Genomic DNA, 21,816 nt, shown 5'->3' with positions numbered 1-21,816 from the left:
TCCCTACAACCTCAGAATAAATCATAAGGAAGCCAGGACATGCATTTAGTCCCATTGTACAGAAGAGGAAACGGGTTTGATAAGATGACACTTGTCTGAGCACATAAGAGGCAAAGTCAGGACTGGGCAAGGTGGCTCACGCCTGTAAGCACTTTGGGAGGCTAAAGCAGGTGGATCACCTGAGGTCAGAAGTTCGAGACCAGCCTGGCCAACATGGTGAAACCCTGTCTCTACTAAAAATACAAAAATTTGCTGGGTATGGTGGGGCACATCTGTAATCCCAGCTACTCGGGAGGCTGAGACAGGAGAATCGCTTGAACGTGGGAGGCAGAGGTTGCAGTGAGCCAAGATCGCACCATTGAACTCCAGGCTGGGCAACATGAGTGAAACTCCATCAAAAAGAAAGAAAAAAAAAAAAAAAAAGAGGCAGAGTTAGGTTTGGGATCAGGTAATGAGGCTCCAGAGGTGGCAGTCATAGCACACCCCTTCCTCTGCCATGTCAGTGACCCAGGAAAATCTGTCAGTGTCCCTCTGTCTCTCTGCTCCCACTACCAGGATGACGGTTCACAGCGGGCAGACCAACAAGTCAGCTCTTCTCTACGACTCCCTTCAAACTGAGAGTGTCCCTTTTGAGGGCCTGCTGAGCGAGGGCGACACCATCCGTATCGAGTTCACGTCCGACCAGGCCCGAGCAGCCTCCACCTTCAACATCCGATTTGAGGGTGAGGGTCCCTGGGGGCTTCCCCTTCTCTTGTGGGGCTGGGAGTAGCCTGGGAGCAGGGAAAGCATGGGGAGATAGAAATCTGGGCTGCGAAGGATGTGGGAAATCCCGTGGCCATGTGGATCCTTTGGTTTCCAAAGACAGGCTCTTGGTTTTGTTAATAATAATGCCTACCATTAGCTGTGCACTTACTACGTGCTCAGTGCCTTCTGTGCATTGTCTCCTTGGATTTCAGCTTCTGCATCATGTTTGATCCTCATCACACTGAAACATTAGAACTGTTATTCTATCTGATTTTCGGTGAGGAAACTGAGGTTTAAGAAACTTGGGTGACCTGCCCAAGACCACCAGTGAACAAGGATGGAGTTAAGATCTCTGTCCATCCTGTACTGGGGAGCCCTTAAGCTCTGCTCCACTCCACCTAGTAGACCTCTTATAATTCAGCCACTTCATCTTCCAAGAAGAATTTAGCAAGAGCCCCTCCTGCTGAGACCCTGACTCTTGAAGAAGGGATTCGCTGGGCATTTCATGTATGTTGGAGGACCTTCTGTTCTGGCTTTGCCAAGAAAAGTTGGTTTTTATCATAGACAACCCTACAGTTTCCAGTGGCAAAAAAAATCAGGGCTCTGAAGATCCTTCTGTGGAATCGGACGTGGAAAGGTATTAAAACACAACAACTCCACAGGGTGGAGAAGACAGAGATTCTTATTCCTATTTTAGATTTGTTTAAATGAGGCCCCAAGGAGTCAACTGGGTGGCCCCAGGGTTCTCAGCACATCGTCTGGAACCAGGACATGTGATTTGGTACTTGTTTTCTTTAGGGCTTTTCTAAACAGCACAGGAGACCCATCTTCTGAAATACAGCACCATGGGGTAGTCCCTGACTCATCTGAACTCCTGCCTCTCTTTGTTTCCCTTCCTCAGCGTTTGAGAAAGGCCACTGCTACGAGCCCTACATCCAGAATGGGAACTTCACTACATCCGACCCGACCTATAACATTGGGACTATAGTGGAGTTCACCTGCGACCCCGGCCACTCCCTGGAGCAGGGCCCGGCCATCATCGAATGCATCAATGTGCGGGACCCATACTGGAATGACACGGAGCCCCTCTGCAGAGGTGAGCGGACCCACGACACTCTTCCCATGGCACCCCAGGGACCTCCACCCTTCAGATGAGAAGACCAAGGCCCCAGCTTAGAGGCCTGTCCCCAGTTTTCATACCAATTTTAGGATTAGAACCCTTTCCAAGGTTCACTGTCCTTTGGTTCAGGGTTGGTGCAGGTCTTGAGAAAATTACAAAATGGGTAAATTTTAAAAGGTGCGCCTTCCTCCGGGCATAGGTCCCATAGTGCACAGCTTGGTGAGCTGAATACTGCATGGATTTCAGCTCGTAAATACTCCCTCTGCTATGCATGCTTGTGCAGTGCACAACCCATGCAACAACCCAGGGCAGCCCTGAATCTCACTAATAAGAATAATAATAGTTCTTAATTGGTGTGTAATAATTATGCTACCAGTGCTTTGCTAAGGGTGTATGTGCATTATCTGATTTCAACCTCACCATAGCCTTATAAAGTAGATTCTATCAGCCCTATTTGCAGGTGAGAAAACTAATGCTATGAAGTGACCTGTTTAAGAACACACTGAGGGGAATTGGCAGGGACAGGAATGGAACTCAGGTCTCTCTGCTCTCAGAGTACTGTGCTCTGAGCCCCACTGGACAGTGTTGGCTGCAGAGAACCCTCATCTACACAGGCTCCAGTGGACTGTCCTGCCAGTTTCCCCATATTCTTTTTGGCATTGTTGAGATGGAGACTCGTTTGGCTCACTGCAGCCTCTGCCTCCCGGGTTCAAGCAATTCTCCTGTCTCAGCCTCCTGAGTAGCTGGGGTTACAGGCATGGGCCACAACGCCCGGCTAATTCTGTATTTTTAGTAGAGACAGGGTTTCACCGTATTAGCCAGGCTGGTCTTGAACTCCTGACCTCAGGTGATCCACCTGCCTTGGCCTCCCAAAGTGCTGGGATTACAGGCATGAGCATCGCGCCCGGCCCATTTCCCCATATTCAAGGCCGCTGAGCCACCCTGAGCCTGGGTCTCCTGGTAGCATGTGGAGTAATGAAGGGTGCCCTCACTCTTGGCAGCCACCGCCTCAATGGCAGTTGGCGTGAAATCACAGCCTTGCCATGGTGAGGAATTGATCCCTATATTAGATGTGCCGGTTTAACAGAGCGGAATTTATTGGTGCTTTGGCCTCTGCCATGTTGAGAACTTTCCAAAGCGGTAAACACAGAGTGGAATTTAAAGGGCACCTGCCGCAGCCACATCTCTGCTTCCAGTTCAGGGCCGGGACCTGTCATAGCAACATTATCTAAATTATCGAGCAGCTACCACGTGCCAGGCGCTGTGCAGCATGTTTGACATTCATGAGCTTAAGCCTCAAAATCACCCAATGAGGCTGGCGGTGGTATTGCCCCCATTTTATAGAGAAAGGGAGCTGAGGCTCTGGGAAATTACATACCTCCTCTTACAGATTGTTAGCAGCAGAGACAAGATTGGAACCCTGGGACCACCTAACTTGAGTGAGCGGTCTCTTAGCCACTACTCACCCTGCAAAAGAGCAGAGGCTGTTGAGGAGTCATTCTGACCACTGAGCTCCATCCTTGGTCTTGAAAGAGCAATAGCACTCCTTAGCCCAACTTTTACCAACTGTCAGCTGCAGGGCAGGCAGCTGGCCAGCTCTCATTTAATCATTACACACACACACACACACACACACACACACACACACACACACACACACACACGTGCTGGCTGCCTGAGGTAAAGGCACCTGTCCACAGTACACAGAGATTCACGGCTGTCTGACTTCATAGCCCACAGGGTTAGCCGCTATGCCACACTGACTTCTTTACAAATAAAGTCCGCCTTCCTGCCTGTCTGTCTTTTACAGCCATGTGCGGTGGTGAGCTCTCTGCTGTGGCTGGGGTGGTACTGTCCCCAAACTGGCCGGAGCCCTACATGGAAGGTGAAGATTGTATCTGGAAGATCCACGTGGGAGAAGAGAAACGGATCTTCTTAGATATCCAGTTGTGAGTGTTTATAATGGGCTGTCCTCTAATTTGGCAAAATTTGGGAGATTGGGAAAGAAATTGCTCCTGCTTTATTCTTTCAACCAGTAGTAACTAAGCATCTACTATGTGCCAGGGACTGTGCAGAGAACAGGCATTCCCATAGTGAGATTGACAACAGCAGCGTGCGCGCGCACACACACACACACACACAGAGAGAGAGAGAGAGAGAGAGAGAGAGAGAGAGAGAGAGAGAGAGAGAGTCCCTATCTTTGGGAAATTCAGTCTAAGGAAACAAATATGAAATGAGGGCATACACAAATAATTGCACACTCTAACTTCAATAAGGGATGTAAGGAGAGGTGAATGGTGCTATGAGATTCTATAACTGGAATTTGATATAAAGAGGAAGATCAGAAAAGTCTTCCCCAAGGTTCTGATACTAAAGCTCAGAACTAAAAGATGAGTTGGAGTGATGCATCCTAAATGAACAGAATGTGCAAAGGCCCTGTGGCAAGCATCTCATTTTCAAAGGACCGAATGGCCAGTGTGGCCAGGGAGAGGGGGGCACTATAACACTTGTTTACAGGACTACAGTTGTTTATTTTCCTGTTTGTCTCCCTCAGCTAAACCAGAAGGTCCTCTCCACTGGGGCTGGGTCTGACCACCCTCTGTCTCCACAGTCTAACACAGAGCCTGATACACAGTAGATGTTCAGGAAATGATTGCTGAATGAAAAAAAAATGTTTTTAATGAACAGACTTACTTGGCTGTGCGGCTGGGTTTCTCATATTCACAGGGGGTAACCATTAGATTCTCCATCCAGAATGTTCCCCGCTAGCTCCCCATGAGGGTGACATTTGCAGGGAAGCAGTTACTCTGGGCCAGATGCAAAAGTGACTGCTCTAAACATTTCTGTCTTAGGTCATTCTCACAAAGAACCCTGCCTGGGAGGTCATTAACCCCACTGTCTGAGAAGGCAGCAGAAATGCAGGGAGGCCACCCAGAAAGCCAGCGAGTAGCTGAAATTCAGGCTTCTGTGGCTTCTCAGTCATGCTCTTTCCACTGCCCCATGTGAGATGGGGGTGAGAAGTGGACAAAGACAGATGGTGGTGTCTGGAGCAAGCAGAATACAGAGTTCCCGGCAGACCCAGGTGGCAGACGGGAGGGTGGTTGGGGGAGGAGAGAGTGCTGAAACCCAGCAGGCTGGGGAAGCAGCACTCAGGGTTGTCTGGCTCTGCAGAGGAACCTTGCAAGAGAAAGAGACATTATTTTCAAATTATTAGTGACTGGCTTTTGAGGTTGTTCCTTAGATGCAGCAAGAGTGTCCTTAGGCTAGGTGCCGTGGCTCATGACTGTAACCCGAACACTTTGGGAGGCTGAGGCAGGAGGACTGCTTGAGACCAGGAGTTTGACACCAATCCCAACAACATAGGGGCATCCTATCTCTTCAAAAAAACAAAAATTAGCTGGGTGTGGTGGCACACGCCTGTGGTACCAGCTACTTGAGAGGCTGAGATGGGAGGATCTCTTGAGCCTGGGAAATTGAGGCTGCAGTGAGCCGTGATCATGCCACTGCACTCCAGCCCGGGTGACAAAGTAAGACCCTGTCTCAAAAAAAAAAAGTGTCCCCAGAGGTTGTCCCAGAACCTCCTTCTCCAGCGGAGTCAGAGACTTACACAGCTTGAATAGCCACCCCTTGTGGACTTGGGGTCAGGCCAATCTAAGAAAGAATTCCACCTCCTTCACATATGACTTTGGGCTGGGCTCACCTGTTCTCGCCTCTCTCTGGGCCTCAGTTTTTCTCTCCTGTAAGGGGGTCTTGGAATATCAATGCTTTGTGGCTGCTGGAGGCAGATTTTTCGCGTTCCTTGCCCATTGCCTCACTCCTCAATAAAGCTCATCCTCGTCTGGGCACAGTGGCTCACACCTGTAATCTCAACATTTTGAGAGGCTGAGGTAGGAGAATCACTTAGGGCCAGGAGTTCAAGACCAGCCTAGGCAACATAGTGAGACCCCCATCTTTACAAACAATTAAAAAAACTAGCCAGGCTTGGTGGCACCTGTAGTCCCAGCTACCTGGGAGGCTCAGGTGAGAGGATTACTTGAGCCCTGGAGTTCCATGCTGCAGTGAGCCATGATCACACCACTGCACTTCAGCCTGGGCAACAGAGTAAGACTCTGTCTCTAACAAAAAAGTTAAAATTAAAATTGAATTAAATAGACCTCATCCTCTTCCCCCCATTCGTTTCTCTCTGACTTCTAGAGTCTGGAATAAGATGCTTATTCATTCATTCCAAACAAATTGTTTGAGTGTCTACTATAAGGCAAGCATAATTTTATGTGCTGGAAAGGTTCTAATGGTTGTTTCTTCAGTGGTAAAATTCATATTAAAAAGAATGGAATGGGTTGTCTCTCTTAACTCTAGGGAAAAAATTACTGTGTACCTACTGTGTGCCAGTAGCAGGCTTAGCATTGAAGATACAGTTGTGAGAAAAGCAGGGCAGTCCTCACCCTGCATGCCTAGCAGGTGAGGCAGGGAAGAAAGTAAATGCAGTGTGAAAGGAGCAGTGACAGGCAGGTGAGGGCACCTGAGTGAAATCAGGAGGGCTCCCAGGAAGAAGTGACTTCTATAATACCATGAAAGAGAAGGTAGGCAGGTGATGGGGGGAAAAGAAGAATGCCCCGGCCAGGCATGGTGGCTCACGCTTGTAATCCCAGCACTTTGGGAGGCCGAGGTGGGTGGATCATTTGAGGTCAGGAGTTCAAGACCAGCCCAGCCAACATGGTGAAACCCCGCCTCTACTAAAAATACAAAACTTAGCCAGGCGTTGCGGTGGGCACCTGTAACCTCAGCTATTCAGGAGGCTGAGGCAAGAGAATCACCTGAACCTGGGAGGTGGAGATTGTGGTAAGCCGAGATCACGCCACTGTACTCCAGCCTGGGTGACAGAGCGAGACTCTGTCTCAGAAAAAAAAAAAAAAAGAAAGAAAGAAAGAAAAAGAAAAGAAGAAGGAGGAAGAGAAGGAGGTGGAGGAGGAGGAGGAGAAGGAGAAGGAGAAGGAAGGAGAAGGAGAAGGAGAAGGGGAAGGGGAAGAGGAAGAAGGAGAAGGAGAAGGAGAAGGAGAAGCAGCAGCAGCAGCAGCATGTCCTACCTACATGATAAGGGCATCTGCAAAGCATCTATAAGCCTGGAAATGAGAGAGTGTGACCCACTTAATGGCATAAAGTTTAACGTGGCTGGAGCAAAGCATGGCAGGTGGGTAGGGGCTACAGAGGGAATGGATCCAAGGGAAGCTCTGGGGTCTTCTTAGCTGAAGCTTCACATAGAAAACTTTATTCTAAGGCTGCATCCCTTAGGAAGCCTTCTGTGTTGCCCCCTTGTCCTTGTCCATAAATACAAATTTATGGTTCCAGCTTATGAATTCCTTTCCCCAGAAGTTACCAGGAAAACCACCTGTCTTCAGCCAAGAGAAGGTACGACAAACTCCTGAGTTCTTGGCTTCTCTGGCAGAAGATCCCGCCCAGCTCTAGGCCCCATGAAGTCATCTATAATCCCCCCTCTTCTGCTTGGCTCTCCTCTTCTCGCCTCACAGGAAGCCTCCCAGATGGGTGGTTTTGCTTAAATAAGTCGGGCCCACATCTCCCTTTGGTGCCAGAGGTCTGGAGGAGGAAACAAGAAAATGGGAATCTTTACTTTCATCATCTCTAGGCATCAAATATTCAATTAACCTTCAGCCTGACACCAGATTGGGTTTTACTTCTACCACTAAGCATGCATGCGATGGGGCAGCCGATCTGGGAATCTCAAGCAATTAAAGCTTCCCCAAAGCCAGGCCACTGGTGTTAGCATCAGCAAGGGAGCCCTTGCAGCGGGGGCAGACTTTCTGTCTTCTGAACATTTTCGCAGTCGTAGATTGAGCGTTGACTAGGAGAGAGGACCCTCAGTTTCCTGCCTCCCTGCCCTGATACTCCATGCCCTCAGCAGCCCTGGACCCAGCACCTAGCCTCTCTGGGCCTTAGATTCCTCCTCTGCAAAATGATGGGCTGCCTTGAATCAAGGGTAGATGCAAATTCAAAATCATGAAGGGCCAGGCAACATAAATACAGGATTTAGAGCTGGTGTGAGATTATATGGAGGGGAGGGATCTGTGATGAATTAGGAAGTACATGCCCTATCTAAAATCATTTAAATTCAATTTTTATTTTATTTTATTTTATTTTATTTTTTGCGACAGAGTCTCACTGTCACCCAGGCTGGAATGCAGTGGTGCCGTCTCAGCTCACTGCAACCTCCAACTCCCAGGTTCAAGCGATTCTCCTGCCTCAGCCTCCTGAGTCGTTGGGATTACAGGTGTGCGCCACCACACCTGGCTAATTTTTGTATTTTTAATAGAGATGGGGTTTCACCATGTTGGCCAGGCTGGTCTCAAACTCCTGACCTCAGTTGATCTGCCCGCCTGCGCCTCCCAAAGTGCTGGGATTACAGGCATGAGCCACTGCCCCCGGTCATAAATTCAATTTTTAAAAATAGCATCCCCTCCTTCAAAAAAAAAAAAAAAAGTGCCTACTGGCTGCATCCAAACTGAGGGCCATCAGTTTGCCACTCTTGCAAACGATTAAGGTGATTGAAGGATTTAGCTCCTTTCTCGTTGCCGCAATGAAGAAATGCACGTTTTGAAGCACTTACTATTTTCAAGGTCTTTACTAACATTAATTTTTACCTTGTGTAAGTTAAAAATAAATTGTATTATTTGCTCTTTGGATTAATCCCATGAAGTAGGTGCAACTATTACATTTAATTATATCCTCTTGCTTCCTCACCAGTTCACTTGGATGTCTAAGAGGCATCTCAAATTAAACGTATTCGAAGTCAAACTCCTGATTCTCCCTCCTTATATCTATTTATAGGGAGATATTTATTTATCTATTATACCTATTTTACCCCATCTTTCCCATATGTGTAAGGTATGATCTATTCCACCTGCCGCTTGGGGAAAAATTCAAACAAACAACAACAGAAACAGAACCCTTGGTGTTATTCTGGCTCAGTGGAGTGCTGGCTTTTTTAGCAAGTTGGGGGCACAGTGGGCCACACCCCGATTGGTAGCATCTGTCAATTTCCGCGGTGTAAATACTCCCACTATGACCCGTTTCAAGCTAACAACGTAATGACAACAGGCTCTCCAAATGCCTGGACATGTAACCATTAGCTCTCACAAGCCCGTATGAGCCTGCCCCCAGCCCAGCACACTCACTGTGAACCGGACCTTTCTCTTTCTCCCATACCCTGTGACCAAATCTTCAGGAAATCCTGTTGCTTCTACTCAAAAGTCAAAGTCTTCCCAGAGTCCAAGCAGTTCTGATACCTCCACTGCCACCTGCAGGGTCCAAGCCACCCCCGTGTCTTCCCGGGATTATTGCAATGGCCTTTGAGGTATCCTCGTTCCCACTTTTGCCCGCTCTGGGCTCTTTTTAACCAACACTCTGAGTGATCCTGTTACAACCTAAGTCATATCACCCATGCTCTGCTCGAAGTTCTGCCATAGCTCCCTGTTTTATTCGGAGGTAAAGCCAGTGTTCTTACAAAAGGCCCTACGGGATCTAGCTCTGGTTACATCTCCAGCATCACTTTATTCCTCTCTTCTCCTTTCTGTATGGTATATTCGACCATATTCGCCTTCTTGGCATTCCACACGCATACCTCAGGGCCTTTGCACTGCTGTCTCCTCTGCCATTGGGATGCTCTGCCTCAAATATCTGCAGAGCTTGCTCCCCAACTCTCCATCCTCTGACTTTGCTTCACTTCCAGAGCCCTCGCCACCACCCAACGCACTACACATTGTAGTATATCTTGAAGTATTTCAACTCCCACCACCTCCACCTGGAACGTCACCTCCATGAGAAGAGCAGGAGCTTATTTTCTGTCTTATTCACTGCTGTAACCCTAACATATAGACCAGTGCATGGCCCATTGTAGGTGCTTAATAAATAAAAGCCAATGAAATAAATATAGCTTGTACGATCATACAGACATGAGGCTTCAAAGGGAGAATTCGAACCCAAATTTGTGTTCTGCTGGCTATGATGCACATGGAGGGAAAGAAAGAAAGAGGGTCAGAAAAATATGGAAAGACTTTCTGGGGACGTGGCCTCCATTTTTTTAATAAATACAGGTTTGTTACATGACAAGGAACCTGGGTTGATAAGAAATAAATTTAGCTAAAAATTATCAAGTAAAGTATTAAATAACAGAAGTAGGAGGACTCCCCAAGAGAACATTTTATAGGGTTATGGTGTCAAAAGATGTGTCATCACAGACCTGAGAATCAGAATATCTAGCGGGAGGGGGACTTCAAGGTCCCCCAATCCAGCGATGCCGAGATATGCTGGCAGAGTTCAGGGACCAAGTGCCATGGCGCTTGGGAAGCCTATTTCATTCTCCCGGATATTCTGAGCACTGGACACTAAGCCAAGTAGGAAGTGATGATGGAACCACAGACAGGCTCAGAATGGGGCCAATAAGGGGAGCATCGCCCTCCCCAAGGCAGCTGTCATGACTTGCGTTAGGACAAGCAGCCAGCGTCATCCCGGGGCCTTAGGATTTGCAGTGATATCAAAATCTATTCAGTCCCAGGTTTAATCATCATGGACATGTGAGGACTGTCATTTTTGTCACTGAGCAAGTTTAATTCGATTCCACAAATATTTATTGAGCATCCACTATGTAGCAGGTATTGAGGCTGGGCCCTGGCAGTGAGCAAAACAGATGCAGCCCTGCCCTCGGGGAGCCATGTCGTAGGCTGACACAGCACCAGCAAGAGGAAATATAGCCCTCTGGGGGCCCAGAGTGAGGGAAGGTGAGCCTGGCTGAGAATGTGAGGGAGAAGCTGTTCTGAGAACAGTAAAGTCTAAGTCAGTTTTTCTCAACCAGGAGCTATCTTGCACCAGGGGACACTTGCCAATGTCTGGAGGCACTTCTGGTTGGGACAACTGGAGGGTGGGGTGGACAGCACCGCCAGCATCTACTGGTGACAGGCCAGGGATGCTGCTATGCATCCGACAACGCACAGGACAATACCCACCACAAAGAATGAGCTGACCCAAAATATCAATGGTGTTGAAGCAGAGAAACCCCGATCTATGCTAAGACCTGAAAGCCAGAGAGAAGATGGGCAGAGATGGAGGGGAACAGTGTTCCAGCCAAAAGGAACAACATGTGCTAAGGTCCAGAGGCAGGAAAGCACAGCTCCCTTCTTAACTGTCCATGATATTTAATATTTGCTGAGCACTTAGGATATCCCAAGCATTTACATCCTAGACATCTTCACGACAAGCACATGCCTTGGGTTCTGTTGTTATCTCCATTTTCCAGATGAGTAAACTGAGGCTCGGGGTGTTGGGAGAGTGCCTGTGATCGCACAGCTAGAAGCTGGTGGAGCTTGGACTTTCACCCCACTTGCCATGTCTCCACGACCCTGTGTGTCTGGAGTTCAAGGACGCATCCATGAAGTAGGACAGCCTGGCAGTGAGTGGGACTCAGCCATGCCTTGAAGGCCACATTAGGGAGTCTGGGCTTCCCCAAATTGGGCAGCAGGAAAAGGGTTTAAGCACTTAAAGAGATTAAAGCTTTGCAGAAGGGAGCTGCGTCCTCTGGTCACCAGCCCGAGGCTCACGCCGACAAGCTTGGCACACGCTTGGCAGAGTGGCATCTGGACTTGGCACCTCCTCCCTCCCACAGAGGGAGTGAAAATAGCATCTCAACAGCCAGGGTTACGTGAGGCCCAAGAGCTGCTGGGTTTAATTTATCTTGCTTGGTTTTCCACTGACAGTTTTAGTAAACCAATTTGGGTTTGATAGTAAAAATAATTCCGTCCTCCAGGCCCCTCAGCCCTCCTAAGTGTTTGCAATTGTTATTTTTCACATCGACGAGGAGGAGGGAGTTTGCACTGCAGACCGAGCTGGGTAGGTGGCCCATAGTAGGCGCATGACTTAGCTGTCTGCTGAGTCATGAATGAGGACGTAAGCCACATGTGCCAGGCGAGAGGGGATCTCTAGCCCTCTTTGTCTACTGGGCAGTCTGTTGATACCATGGGCATGGCGGTTCTAATTAGTTACCATTTATTAAAAACCTACTATGTGCTAGGTGGACCCTGAGCTGCATCGTTTAGGTCCGTGAGCAATAATAAATGTGAACATTATTATGCAGAGATAATAATGACATAAATTAGAGCTAATGTGGGTAGAGATAATTACAGAAGGGTAATTACCCAAATTAGAGATAATGTATGCCAAGCACATTGCATGTTATCTGGCACGTAGTTGGTGCCTCACAAATGGAGACTACTATTATCAGGAATCCTCAGATAAGGCAGATATTATCATTACCACTTTATGGATTGGGTCATGAGAGCACAGAGAGGTTACGTGGCTTCCTCAGGTCACACAGCTAGCAAAGACGGAGCCCACACCATAGCCTCTGCTTCCACTGACTTGAACAGCTTTCGGGGCACCAGCTGTGTGTCTCGGCAATGCAGCAATGACACAAGAAGGCTCCCAGGCCTGTAGGGACTCAAAGTTCACGAAGGGACATACAGCCATAAACAGACAACGTGGCAAAATGTAAGCAAAGTCCTGTGGCTTGGAGAGGGAGTTGGGGAGGTAGACGGGAACTAGATTTATCTCCGTGAATTATGGAAATGTCCCTGAGAAGGTGACATCCAGAAGGAATCTTGAAGAGTGCCAGTTGCCCGGAGTTAATGGGAGAAAAGTGTCATAAGCAAAGGATTCAAGCAGTGACGACAGTGACCATTAGGCATGGAACAAATGCTCCGAACCACAGCATCAGTGAGAACCATCTGCCCTCATTGTTGGATGGAGGAAAGAAGGAGGGTGCATCAACTTGGGATGAGTCAGGAGCCCTCAGGCTAAACCTTCTTTACACCCCAAATGCCGCCCTAACCCACCATGTATCCCTCCCAGCTCCATCAGAAATCTGCCTCTTACCCTAAAAACACAACTGAACAGAAACTGACATCCTAAGGGACTTCTCATATTGCTCTCCTCTCTCTCTCATTTATTCTCTCCCCCCACGCCCTCCCCAACTCTCAAAATAAATTACGGAAAGGAAAATAAGGGAACTAACATTGGTGAAGTCATCGTGGAATAGAAGATCCGAGAGGGGCCCCAAGCTTAGCAAGTATCACACAGCAAGAGAGGACCAGAAAGACAACCTGCTTGTGGCCACAAGAGCTCAGCACAGGGGCCACAACCTTGAAGACGCCTTACGGCCAAGGAGACATAAAAGCATCTAGAGTCAAAAAGAGGCGTATGTGAGTCCATCCTGATGTTCACCAGCTCTGTGGCCTCAGACAGATTATTGAAGGTGATGGTGCCTGCCCCCACAATGGGATATTTTGTTCACTTTATCCCCAGTGTCTGGTACAAAGAAAGTGCTTGATAAATATCTGTTGAACGAAAGAGATGGTAAGGCTGGGCACGGTGGCTCATGCCTGTAATTCCAGCACTTTTGGAAGCCAAGGTGGGAGGATCGCTTGAGCCCAGGAGTTCAAGACCAGCCTGGGCAACAAAGCAAGACCCCGTCTCTGCAAATAATTTAAAAATTAGCCAGACATGGTGGCATGCAGCTGTGGTCCCAGCTACTTGAGAGGCTGAGGTGGGAGGATCACCTGAGCTCAGGTGTTGAGACCAGCTTGGGCAACATAGTGAGACCCTGTTTCTAAAAAGAGAGAGAGAGAGAGAGAGAGAGGAGGTGGGTGTGTAAATTAATTAAGTCATGTAAAAGTTAAAATAACAAATAACATAAGGTTTCTGACACAAGATAGGCAGATAACCATAGCTAACACTATTTTTACCCCTACTATATCCCAGACTTTATGATAAATACAGGCACACATTATCTCATTGATGATGATGATGATGATGAAAGACCAACATCTGACATTCATTGAGTACTTACAACGTGCCAGTCTTTACGTGCTTTCTTTACCTATAGTAACTCATTTCACTCTCCAATGCAGTATCAGTACCCTATGCAATATCTACATCATGTCAGTATGACTACTCCTTTGTGCAGATGAAGAAACTGAGGCTGAGAGAGATGAAACTGCTTGCCCAAGGTCACACAACTAGGATGTGTGTAAGTCAGAGATGGTCTTAGAGACTTGAACCCAGGTCTCTAAGACCAAAGCCAGTTTGTAACCACACACACACACACACACACAGACACACACACACACACACAAAGGTAGCAAAGTGCTCCACATGGGAGAAATTTCCAGCTCCATCTTACAGAAGAAGAAATTGAGGCTCAGAATGTTTCCTGCTCCCTGTTTCCTGGACATCTGCTGCGAACATACATCTATCTCTGCAGGGAAAAAGTCTCAACCAGGCTCCAGCGTGCCTTCCTTTGCTCCTCCGCAGAGTTCCCAACGTTGCTCCCTGTTTGTGAGCCCCAGCACGGTTCTCTAACCAGGAAATAAAAAGGCCTAATAACAAACCCAGGTAACCATATGATTGATAGCTGCGGAACAGTCCTCTTCAGCCGCTGCCAACCTGTTCTGTGCTAAGTTAATTCCAAGCCCTAAAAATTAAGTGCCTTCTCCAGAGGCACTTCAGTTCTTCAAACAGAGATATAGCTGCTTTGGACTGTAAGACTTCTACCTGAGAGCCAGGCAAGGAGGAGGGAGATTCAAGAGTTGAGGACAACATTAGCCCTGGGAGAATAGATTTCCAGATATCAGCAAAAATAACAGGAGAAATGCCCGCGACAAAAATAAAACTGGCTGAACTCAGATCTTCTGGCCCATTAGCAAAGAGGAGACAGGATTTCCCTGGAGCCAAAAGTTCGAAGGCATTAGAAAAGGAGCAGAAAATTTCATAGAGCCCAAATTCCATCATGTTGCAAATGAGGAAATTGAGGCCTAGAGATGGGAAGACATTGCCCCAAGACCACTGTATCAGTCAGCTATTGCCGTATAACAAACCATCCCAAACTCACTGGCATCAAACAGCAGGCATGTATTTCTGTTCATGAGTCTACAGGTCAGCGTGGTGCTTCTGGTCTTAGCTGGGTTCGCAGATGGGTCTCTGGGCGGCCACTGGCCTTCTTCACGTATTTGGAGGTGGGTTGGCTGTCGTGGTCTAGGTGGGCATAGACTGGGATTGACATAGACACGGATCTCTGCTCCAGGTGCCTCTCATCCTCCAATTGCTAGCTTGGGCTTGTTTCCGTGGTGACTGGCCAGGGTTTCAAGAAATGGAGAAGCAGCATTCAAGGCCTCTTGAGCCCAGACTAGGAAGTGGCACAGCAGTGCATCTGCCATATCCTATGGCAAGCCACAAAGCAAGGCCCAGCCCAGAGATATGGTGTGGATACAGAGAGGGGCCAAGCTTTGGGATCATCTTTGCTCTCAAGCTACCATGACCACAGAAGAGTGGAGACTAGAACTCAGGTCTCCTGGTTCCAGCCCAAAGTTCCAAATGATATCACTGTGTACAATGATCCCATGAGGTCTGAGCATCATTATCCCCATTTTACAGATGAGGAAACTGAGGCTCAGAGAGCTGAAGGAACTTGTGTAAAATCTCACAGCTAGGAAGAATAAGAGATAAGATTTGCACCTAGGGCTTGGTGCCTGGCATAGAGAAGACTCAGAAAACGTTTCTTTCCCTACGTGAGGCTTTCAGCATGTGGGAGACACTCTGGAACGATCTTGAATTCCTTCAGGGACAGGAAGAAGCCTTCACCTACAGTAAGAAGTCTTGGGTTCTAGTCTCAATTCTTCCACTGAGTGGCTGTGTGACCTTGGATGAAGTCACCCCACTTCTCTGGGCCTCGGTTTCTTTCATCTTTCAAATGAAAATAACAGTGGCACCCATCTCTTCGAGTTCCTGAGATGATGAAATTATACCATGTGCAGAAGCACTTGGCAAGGGCTTGGTACATTACACACACTCAACAATTTAATTGGCAGCTGTGATGACGATTAATTCCTCCCATGGCCCATGGTCCTGTGTACAAACTGAGCTCGTTTGCATAATCACACACACAACACACACACACACACACACACACACACATATTGATCCCTCTGAGCTTGCAGTTTGAGTGTTACAGTAGGAATGAAGAGAATCCATACACAGTTCTTACCCAGGTATCCCACCTAAATGATTACCTTCCTCTTCCCCACGATTTGCAGGGGATTGCGGTGGTAACTTGGAAACACAAGCACCACGGGTAGGTCCTCCACCAACTCATGCCTGTGTTTTGCTCCTCAGCCACGCCACGCTCTTCTCACCTTGGTGATTGCAAGAGCCTACTCGGGAGGAGACCTGCTCTCTGTCTGAGCTGGACATTGCCTTATTGGTGCGCCCCCTACAAACTCAAGGCATTCTAATGCAATTAGACCTGACATCTTAGGGAGACACGACTGCTTGTTTTACGAGTCCCTGACATGCACTGTCCTCCTGCACTTACTATTCAACGAGTGTTTATTGCGGGCACACCATGTGGCTAGAGTTGCATCCAATTATCAGAGGTCTGGAGATGACAATAATCACTCACATGGATTACTGTGGTGCCAAAACACCCACATGCCCTTACCTTTGTGCCAAGCTCTGTTCTGAGCACGTTACCTCTTAGTTAATTCTCAGAGCTACCTAGGAGAGTCACATGATGTGTTCTCCATGTAATAGATGAGAACAGCATTCCTCCTCGGAGGGGTAAAATGGCTCGCCACTTAGACCCAGGAGTGCCAGCCTCACACCTCTCATCACCCCTCAACCCTGCTTCACAGAGTAGAACCGACTTCATCCTGAGGGCAGCCACCCTCCCTTGAGAGCTGAGCAAGCAAGCAGTGTAGTCAGACCTGCCACTTAGACAGCACCCCTGGGAGGAAGGCAGAGGTGGGTGGAGGTGGCAGGAAGCCAGGCAGGAGGCAGATGGGCAGCAGCACTGGTCTGGCCTGGTCCTGTGATGACCCAGGCCTGGTCCTGTGATGGCCAAGGCCTGGGGAAGCTCCTGCAAGCCCCTCTGGGGCCTTCCGGGGAGAAGCTGGGACAAGCCCTCCAGGTTTCAAAGGGTTCGGTTTTCCTGGAGGAGTTCCCACGACAGGTGGGGGCGGCCCCTGCGTACAGTTTCCTGGGGGTGTTCTGGCTGCTCGGATTGGCCACACCAAGGCTTTCTCCAGGGGAGGCCTTCAAGAGTATGTGCACGATGCAGATGCAGAACGGCAGGAGGCGGCGACCCCAGCCACTGCCAGCTTCTGCTGGGAAAAGCTCCGTCAACTCTTCTTCCAGCAATGCAGAGCCCTGGCCCACCACCCTCTGCACACGTGCGTGTCTGTGTGTGTGCGGTAGTATATACCACACACCACACACACACCACACAACACTACACACACCACACACATACACCCACACACACAACACACACAACACACAACACTACACACACCACACACATACACCCACACACACACCACACACACTACACAATGCTACACATACTACACACCCTAACACACACCACACACACCACACAACACTACACACACCACACGCCCTAACACACACACAACACATGACACTACACACACCACACACCCTAACACACACCACACACACACCCACACACACCACACACACTCCACACATGCCACACCACATGACACTACATACAACACACACACCACACAATGCTACACACACCACACAGTCTAACACACACAACACACACCCCCATACACACTATGCACCACATGACACTACATACACCACACACACACCACACACACCACACACCACATGACACTACACACATCGTACACACACCACATACATAACACACACACACACCCATGCACACACCACATGACACTACACACACCACAGACACCCGTGCACACACACACCACACACCACACCAGCACACACACACCACACATGCCACATGACACTACACACACCACACACCCAACACACACACCACATGACACTAAACACACACCACACACACCACACACACCACACACACACCACACACACACACCACATGACGCTAAACACACACCACACACACACCACACATACCACATGACACACGACACACACACCACCTGACACTACACACATCACACACACCACGCCACACACCACACACACACATACTGCCACACACACATCCAACCTCACCAGCCGATCACGCGTCCCTCGAGGCGAGCTCTCGCACCCTGACTTAGATGCCCCGGAATGTAGACGACCCTGGGTTCCACTCCGTGTTTTATAAAACTGGGGAAGCTTACATCCGGAAAAAGGAAGCAATGTGGGCAATGCCACAGAGGAAATTCCTGGAAGGGCCACAGATGCCATCTGGGGTCACCCCTAGGTCTGGAAAACTCAGGCCTCAGCAGCCTATTTCTAAAGCCTTGTATCCCCAGATCAACCCCTTCCTTGATATTGAATGGGGAAATGGGGAAAGTGTGTGGATCCAGCCTGCTCCACAGAGAGAAGCATGTAGTGGCTTGGTCATGACCATTGTTAATGGACTTTTTTGCAATTTGTGTATTCTGAGATTTGCATCTGAGGAAACTGAGACCCGGGCTGGGAAGCCTCTTCTCCAGTCACAGGTCAGAAAGACCCTTACTGAGGTCTCGTCATGCCAGGATTTGTTGCCATCCCGCCCTTGCCCCTCAGCAGGGTGCCTAGTTCCTTATAAATAGTTTTTGTAATAGAGGAAAAATACTCTCGTAGTGGAATTCCTGACATTAATTGTCATTTACGGCTCTCAACAACATTATCCCCATTTTACAGGTGGCAACACTGAGGCTCAGAAAGGCTAATCTGCTTCCTCGAGGTCCTCCAGCTAGAATTTGAACCTGTTCTCTTAATGCTGCCTCCTGAGCTGGAGGTGAAACACCAGGGTAGTTAAGGACAGCCGTCTTTGTAGGCAAAGCATCTGGGGAGCTGTTGGGGTTTCCTGGTCATGGGTCTGGGTGTAAAACATTATCAGTGACCTTGCCAGAGCGTCGCCCGCTGCCTTCAGAGATGGCTCAGTCCAGGGACGTGGAAATGAGAAACTGCTTAAGCTGCCTGTGGCGGCAGGCCCAGAGGGATGGCAGGCCGAGAACGGGAATCTCTTTCCTACTCTTTTTCTCTTTGAGAATAAGAAGGAAATTGAGAAAAGGGAGAAAGGAGGAGGAAATGGAGAAAAGGAAGAAAAGAAGAAAGGCGATGGAGACTGGGAGCCTCTCTGAAATCAGGGCTGTGTCTCATTCAGGCTGAAAACTCCGGGTCTGCGGCCCTCAGTCCCAACTGCCCGGGGAACCCCCTGGGGATGGGAGTTTTAAGCGACACTAATGCCCAGTCTCCACCCCCAGAGTTTCTGATGGCCTGATTTGTCTGGAGTGCAGCCTGGGATCAGGAGTTTTTAAATCTCCCCAGGGATTCTGATGTGCAGCCAGGATTGAGAACCATGGGGTAGTGGGTTCACAGCCTGGAGTAGAGAAGCGTTTTGGTGAATATTTTTGGAGAGAAATGGGGAGGAAGAGAGGGTGGAAGGAAAGGAAGAAAGAAAGAACAAAGAAGAGACTAAGAAAACAGGCCAGGCACGGTGGCTCAAGCCTGTAATCCCAGCATTTTGGGAGGCCAAGGCGGGTGGATCATCTGAGGTCAAAAGTTCGAGACCATACTGGCTAACACGGTGAAACCCCGTCTCTACTAAAAATACAAAAATTAGCCAGGGACGGTGGCAGGTGCCTGTAGTCCCAGCTGCTTGGGAGGCTAAAGCTGGAAAATAGCTTGAACTCGGGAGGCGGAGGTTGCAGTGAGCCAAGATCATGCCTTTGCACTCCAGCCTGGATGACAGAGTGAAACACCATCTTAAAAAAAAAAAAAAAGAAACAAAAAGAAAAGTCATCATTTTTGTGTGTTTTAAAGTGTCCTATTAGGGAGCCAAAGATACTGGTTTTCTACGTCCTCCCTGGAGCTGACATGGTTTCTTGTCCTGTCTGCCATTTTATCAAATTACATTGAAAGCAAATTTAATTGGGTTTCACTAGGTCAAAGGTCCCTAGGCAATTCTGTGGTGCTGAGAGGTGCCTGGCAAAGTTGTGCCGCATCTGAAAGGAGCACAGAGGCCTTAGGATCTGGGCCTTTGGGGCTCAGTCTACTCCTCTGTAAAATGGGATTCATAACGTTTTTTTCTCTGACCACCTGACTATGTGGGTAAGGGGATCAGATGAGAAAACAGATACAAAACAACTTTAAACATGTCCCTTCTAAGGCCTTCAAAAAAAAAAAACTACAAATATTTTATCAAAGTTTTAATGCATACAACTGAATTTACAGGTTTTGATTCTTGTTTTTCTTTCCTTTAGATCCTATGATTTATTTCATCAGTATCTCTACTGTTCCGTAAAGATCTTGCCCAAAGTGCAAGATAGTGTTTTCTTAGGAAAGTCATTTAATTCCCCTGAGCCTCAGTTTCCTCATCTGGAAAATGGACATAAATTCGCTGTCATTCCTTCATTTAAGTGACCTTTAGTTCACCTGTGCCAAGTCCTGGATGGCCTCCAGGAATCCGGGTAAAGACATGTGACTTCAGGGAGCCAATACAGGCAGATGAAGGTTGCTGGTCTGTTGCTCAGGCTTTGTCTTCCAGAAACGTCTGTTTGGATTCTGACACTGCTATATAACCAGCTGTTTGAGCGTGAGCATGTTTCCTCACCTCTGGGCACCTCAGTAGGCTTATCTGTGAAATGGGTGTGAATAGTCATACTTACGGGGTTAGTCCGAGGATAAGATGAAATGGTGCATGTAAAGTGCTTTGAAAAGCACTTGAAAACCTTAGCTAATTATTACATAGCTGTAAATGCGGGGTGGACAGAGGGATCCTGGGGAATTAGTAAGGTGTTGTCTAGCAGAGAAGAGAGAAGAGGGCTTTCGAGGTAGAGAGACCAGCATGAGCTAAGGCATGAAAGATGGAGGCTTTAAGGGTCTAGGGGCTGCAAGGGGCTTGGTGTACTGGGTGTTTGAGACAGCAAGAGATGGGCTGAGACCCAGCTGTGGACTTCCTGGGAGGTCAGGCTGAGAAACTGGACTTGAGTCTGTGGGCTAATTTTTGCGGTTTCCACAGTCCGGTTCTATTACCAGCTACTTCTTTTTGTGTTACCGTTTTTGTTTTTCCGAAAATGCATGTAAATTGGCTTGCCTTTTTCACTTGGCTTACTCCAACCAAAATAATGTCCATGAAATTAGAAGTTTGATGTGCAAACCATATATTTATATATTTTTCTAATTCGCATTTAAAGAAATGCATAAACATTAGACATTTTAAAGTATGTTTGCCTACCTAAAATCGTCCTGTGAATGAGGCTCGAAAAAGCCTTTTAAAGGCAAGATTTCTAAGCCAAGGGTCAACCGTTTGTTTAGAAAGGAATAAGGAAAAGAAAGGGGGCTTGCTCATCATGCCTTTCTATGCCCTCTCTGGAATATTGACTCTAGTTCAATAGTTACCAACCTCACCTACCACCTACTCCCCATATCCAGGCTCCTGATTGGTTGGGGTAAAAAGGGCACCTCCGCGAAGTCAGCCCATTCCATGCTTAGGCATGCACTGCCCTCTGCAGGTGAGGAGAAGGATTACATTACCCGAGATGGGTTCGCTGGTCTGTGTCAGATTCTAATTTGCGTTCTATCCTCACCTCTTCCACCCTCTAGACCCCAGTGAAAGCAATGAGGGTCCCTTAGGCTGTTTTTATCTTTTTTGAAGAGGTACTACATTCACATGATTCAAAATTCAAAGGTACAAAAGAGTCTACTGTGAAAATTGAGTTTCCCATCCTTCCCCAGCAAACAGCCCCTCCCTGGCTCTCCTCCCTAAATGCAATTACTTTCTTATGTATCTTTCCCCAGATCTCTCTAAATATTTCAAAAACCATAACAGAAACCTCTTATCTATCAAAATTAAGCCACCCAGACTAAGTAACTAGATTAACACTGAT

At 48.0% G+C, this 21,816-nt stretch overlaps 1 protein-coding gene across 15 annotated transcripts in view; it reads left to right on the top strand.

Annotated features, from left to right (window-relative positions):
* SEZ6L (seizure related 6 homolog like) overlaps positions 1 to 21,816 on the top strand; it is a 217,342-nt gene that overhangs the window by 143,319 nt on the left and 52,207 nt on the right. For all 15 annotated transcript variants that reach the window (XM_074004128.1, XM_045363908.3, XM_074004127.1 and 12 more), the window contains 3 exons: positions 556 to 722; positions 1,646 to 1,840; positions 3,675 to 3,813. In XM_074004128.1, coding sequence (XP_073860229.1) covers positions 556 to 722; positions 1,646 to 1,840; positions 3,675 to 3,813 — 501 coding nt within the window. The remainder of the gene's footprint in view (positions 1 to 555; positions 723 to 1,645; positions 1,841 to 3,674; positions 3,814 to 21,816) is intronic.

This window comes from Macaca fascicularis, chromosome 10 (assembly GCF_037993035.2).
Source record: "Macaca fascicularis isolate 582-1 chromosome 10, T2T-MFA8v1.1".
Classification (NCBI taxonomy): domain Eukaryota; kingdom Metazoa; phylum Chordata; class Mammalia; order Primates; family Cercopithecidae; genus Macaca; species Macaca fascicularis.
Note: the sequence above shows the minus strand (reverse complement) of the source record. Positions and strands in the feature narration are given on the sequence as shown.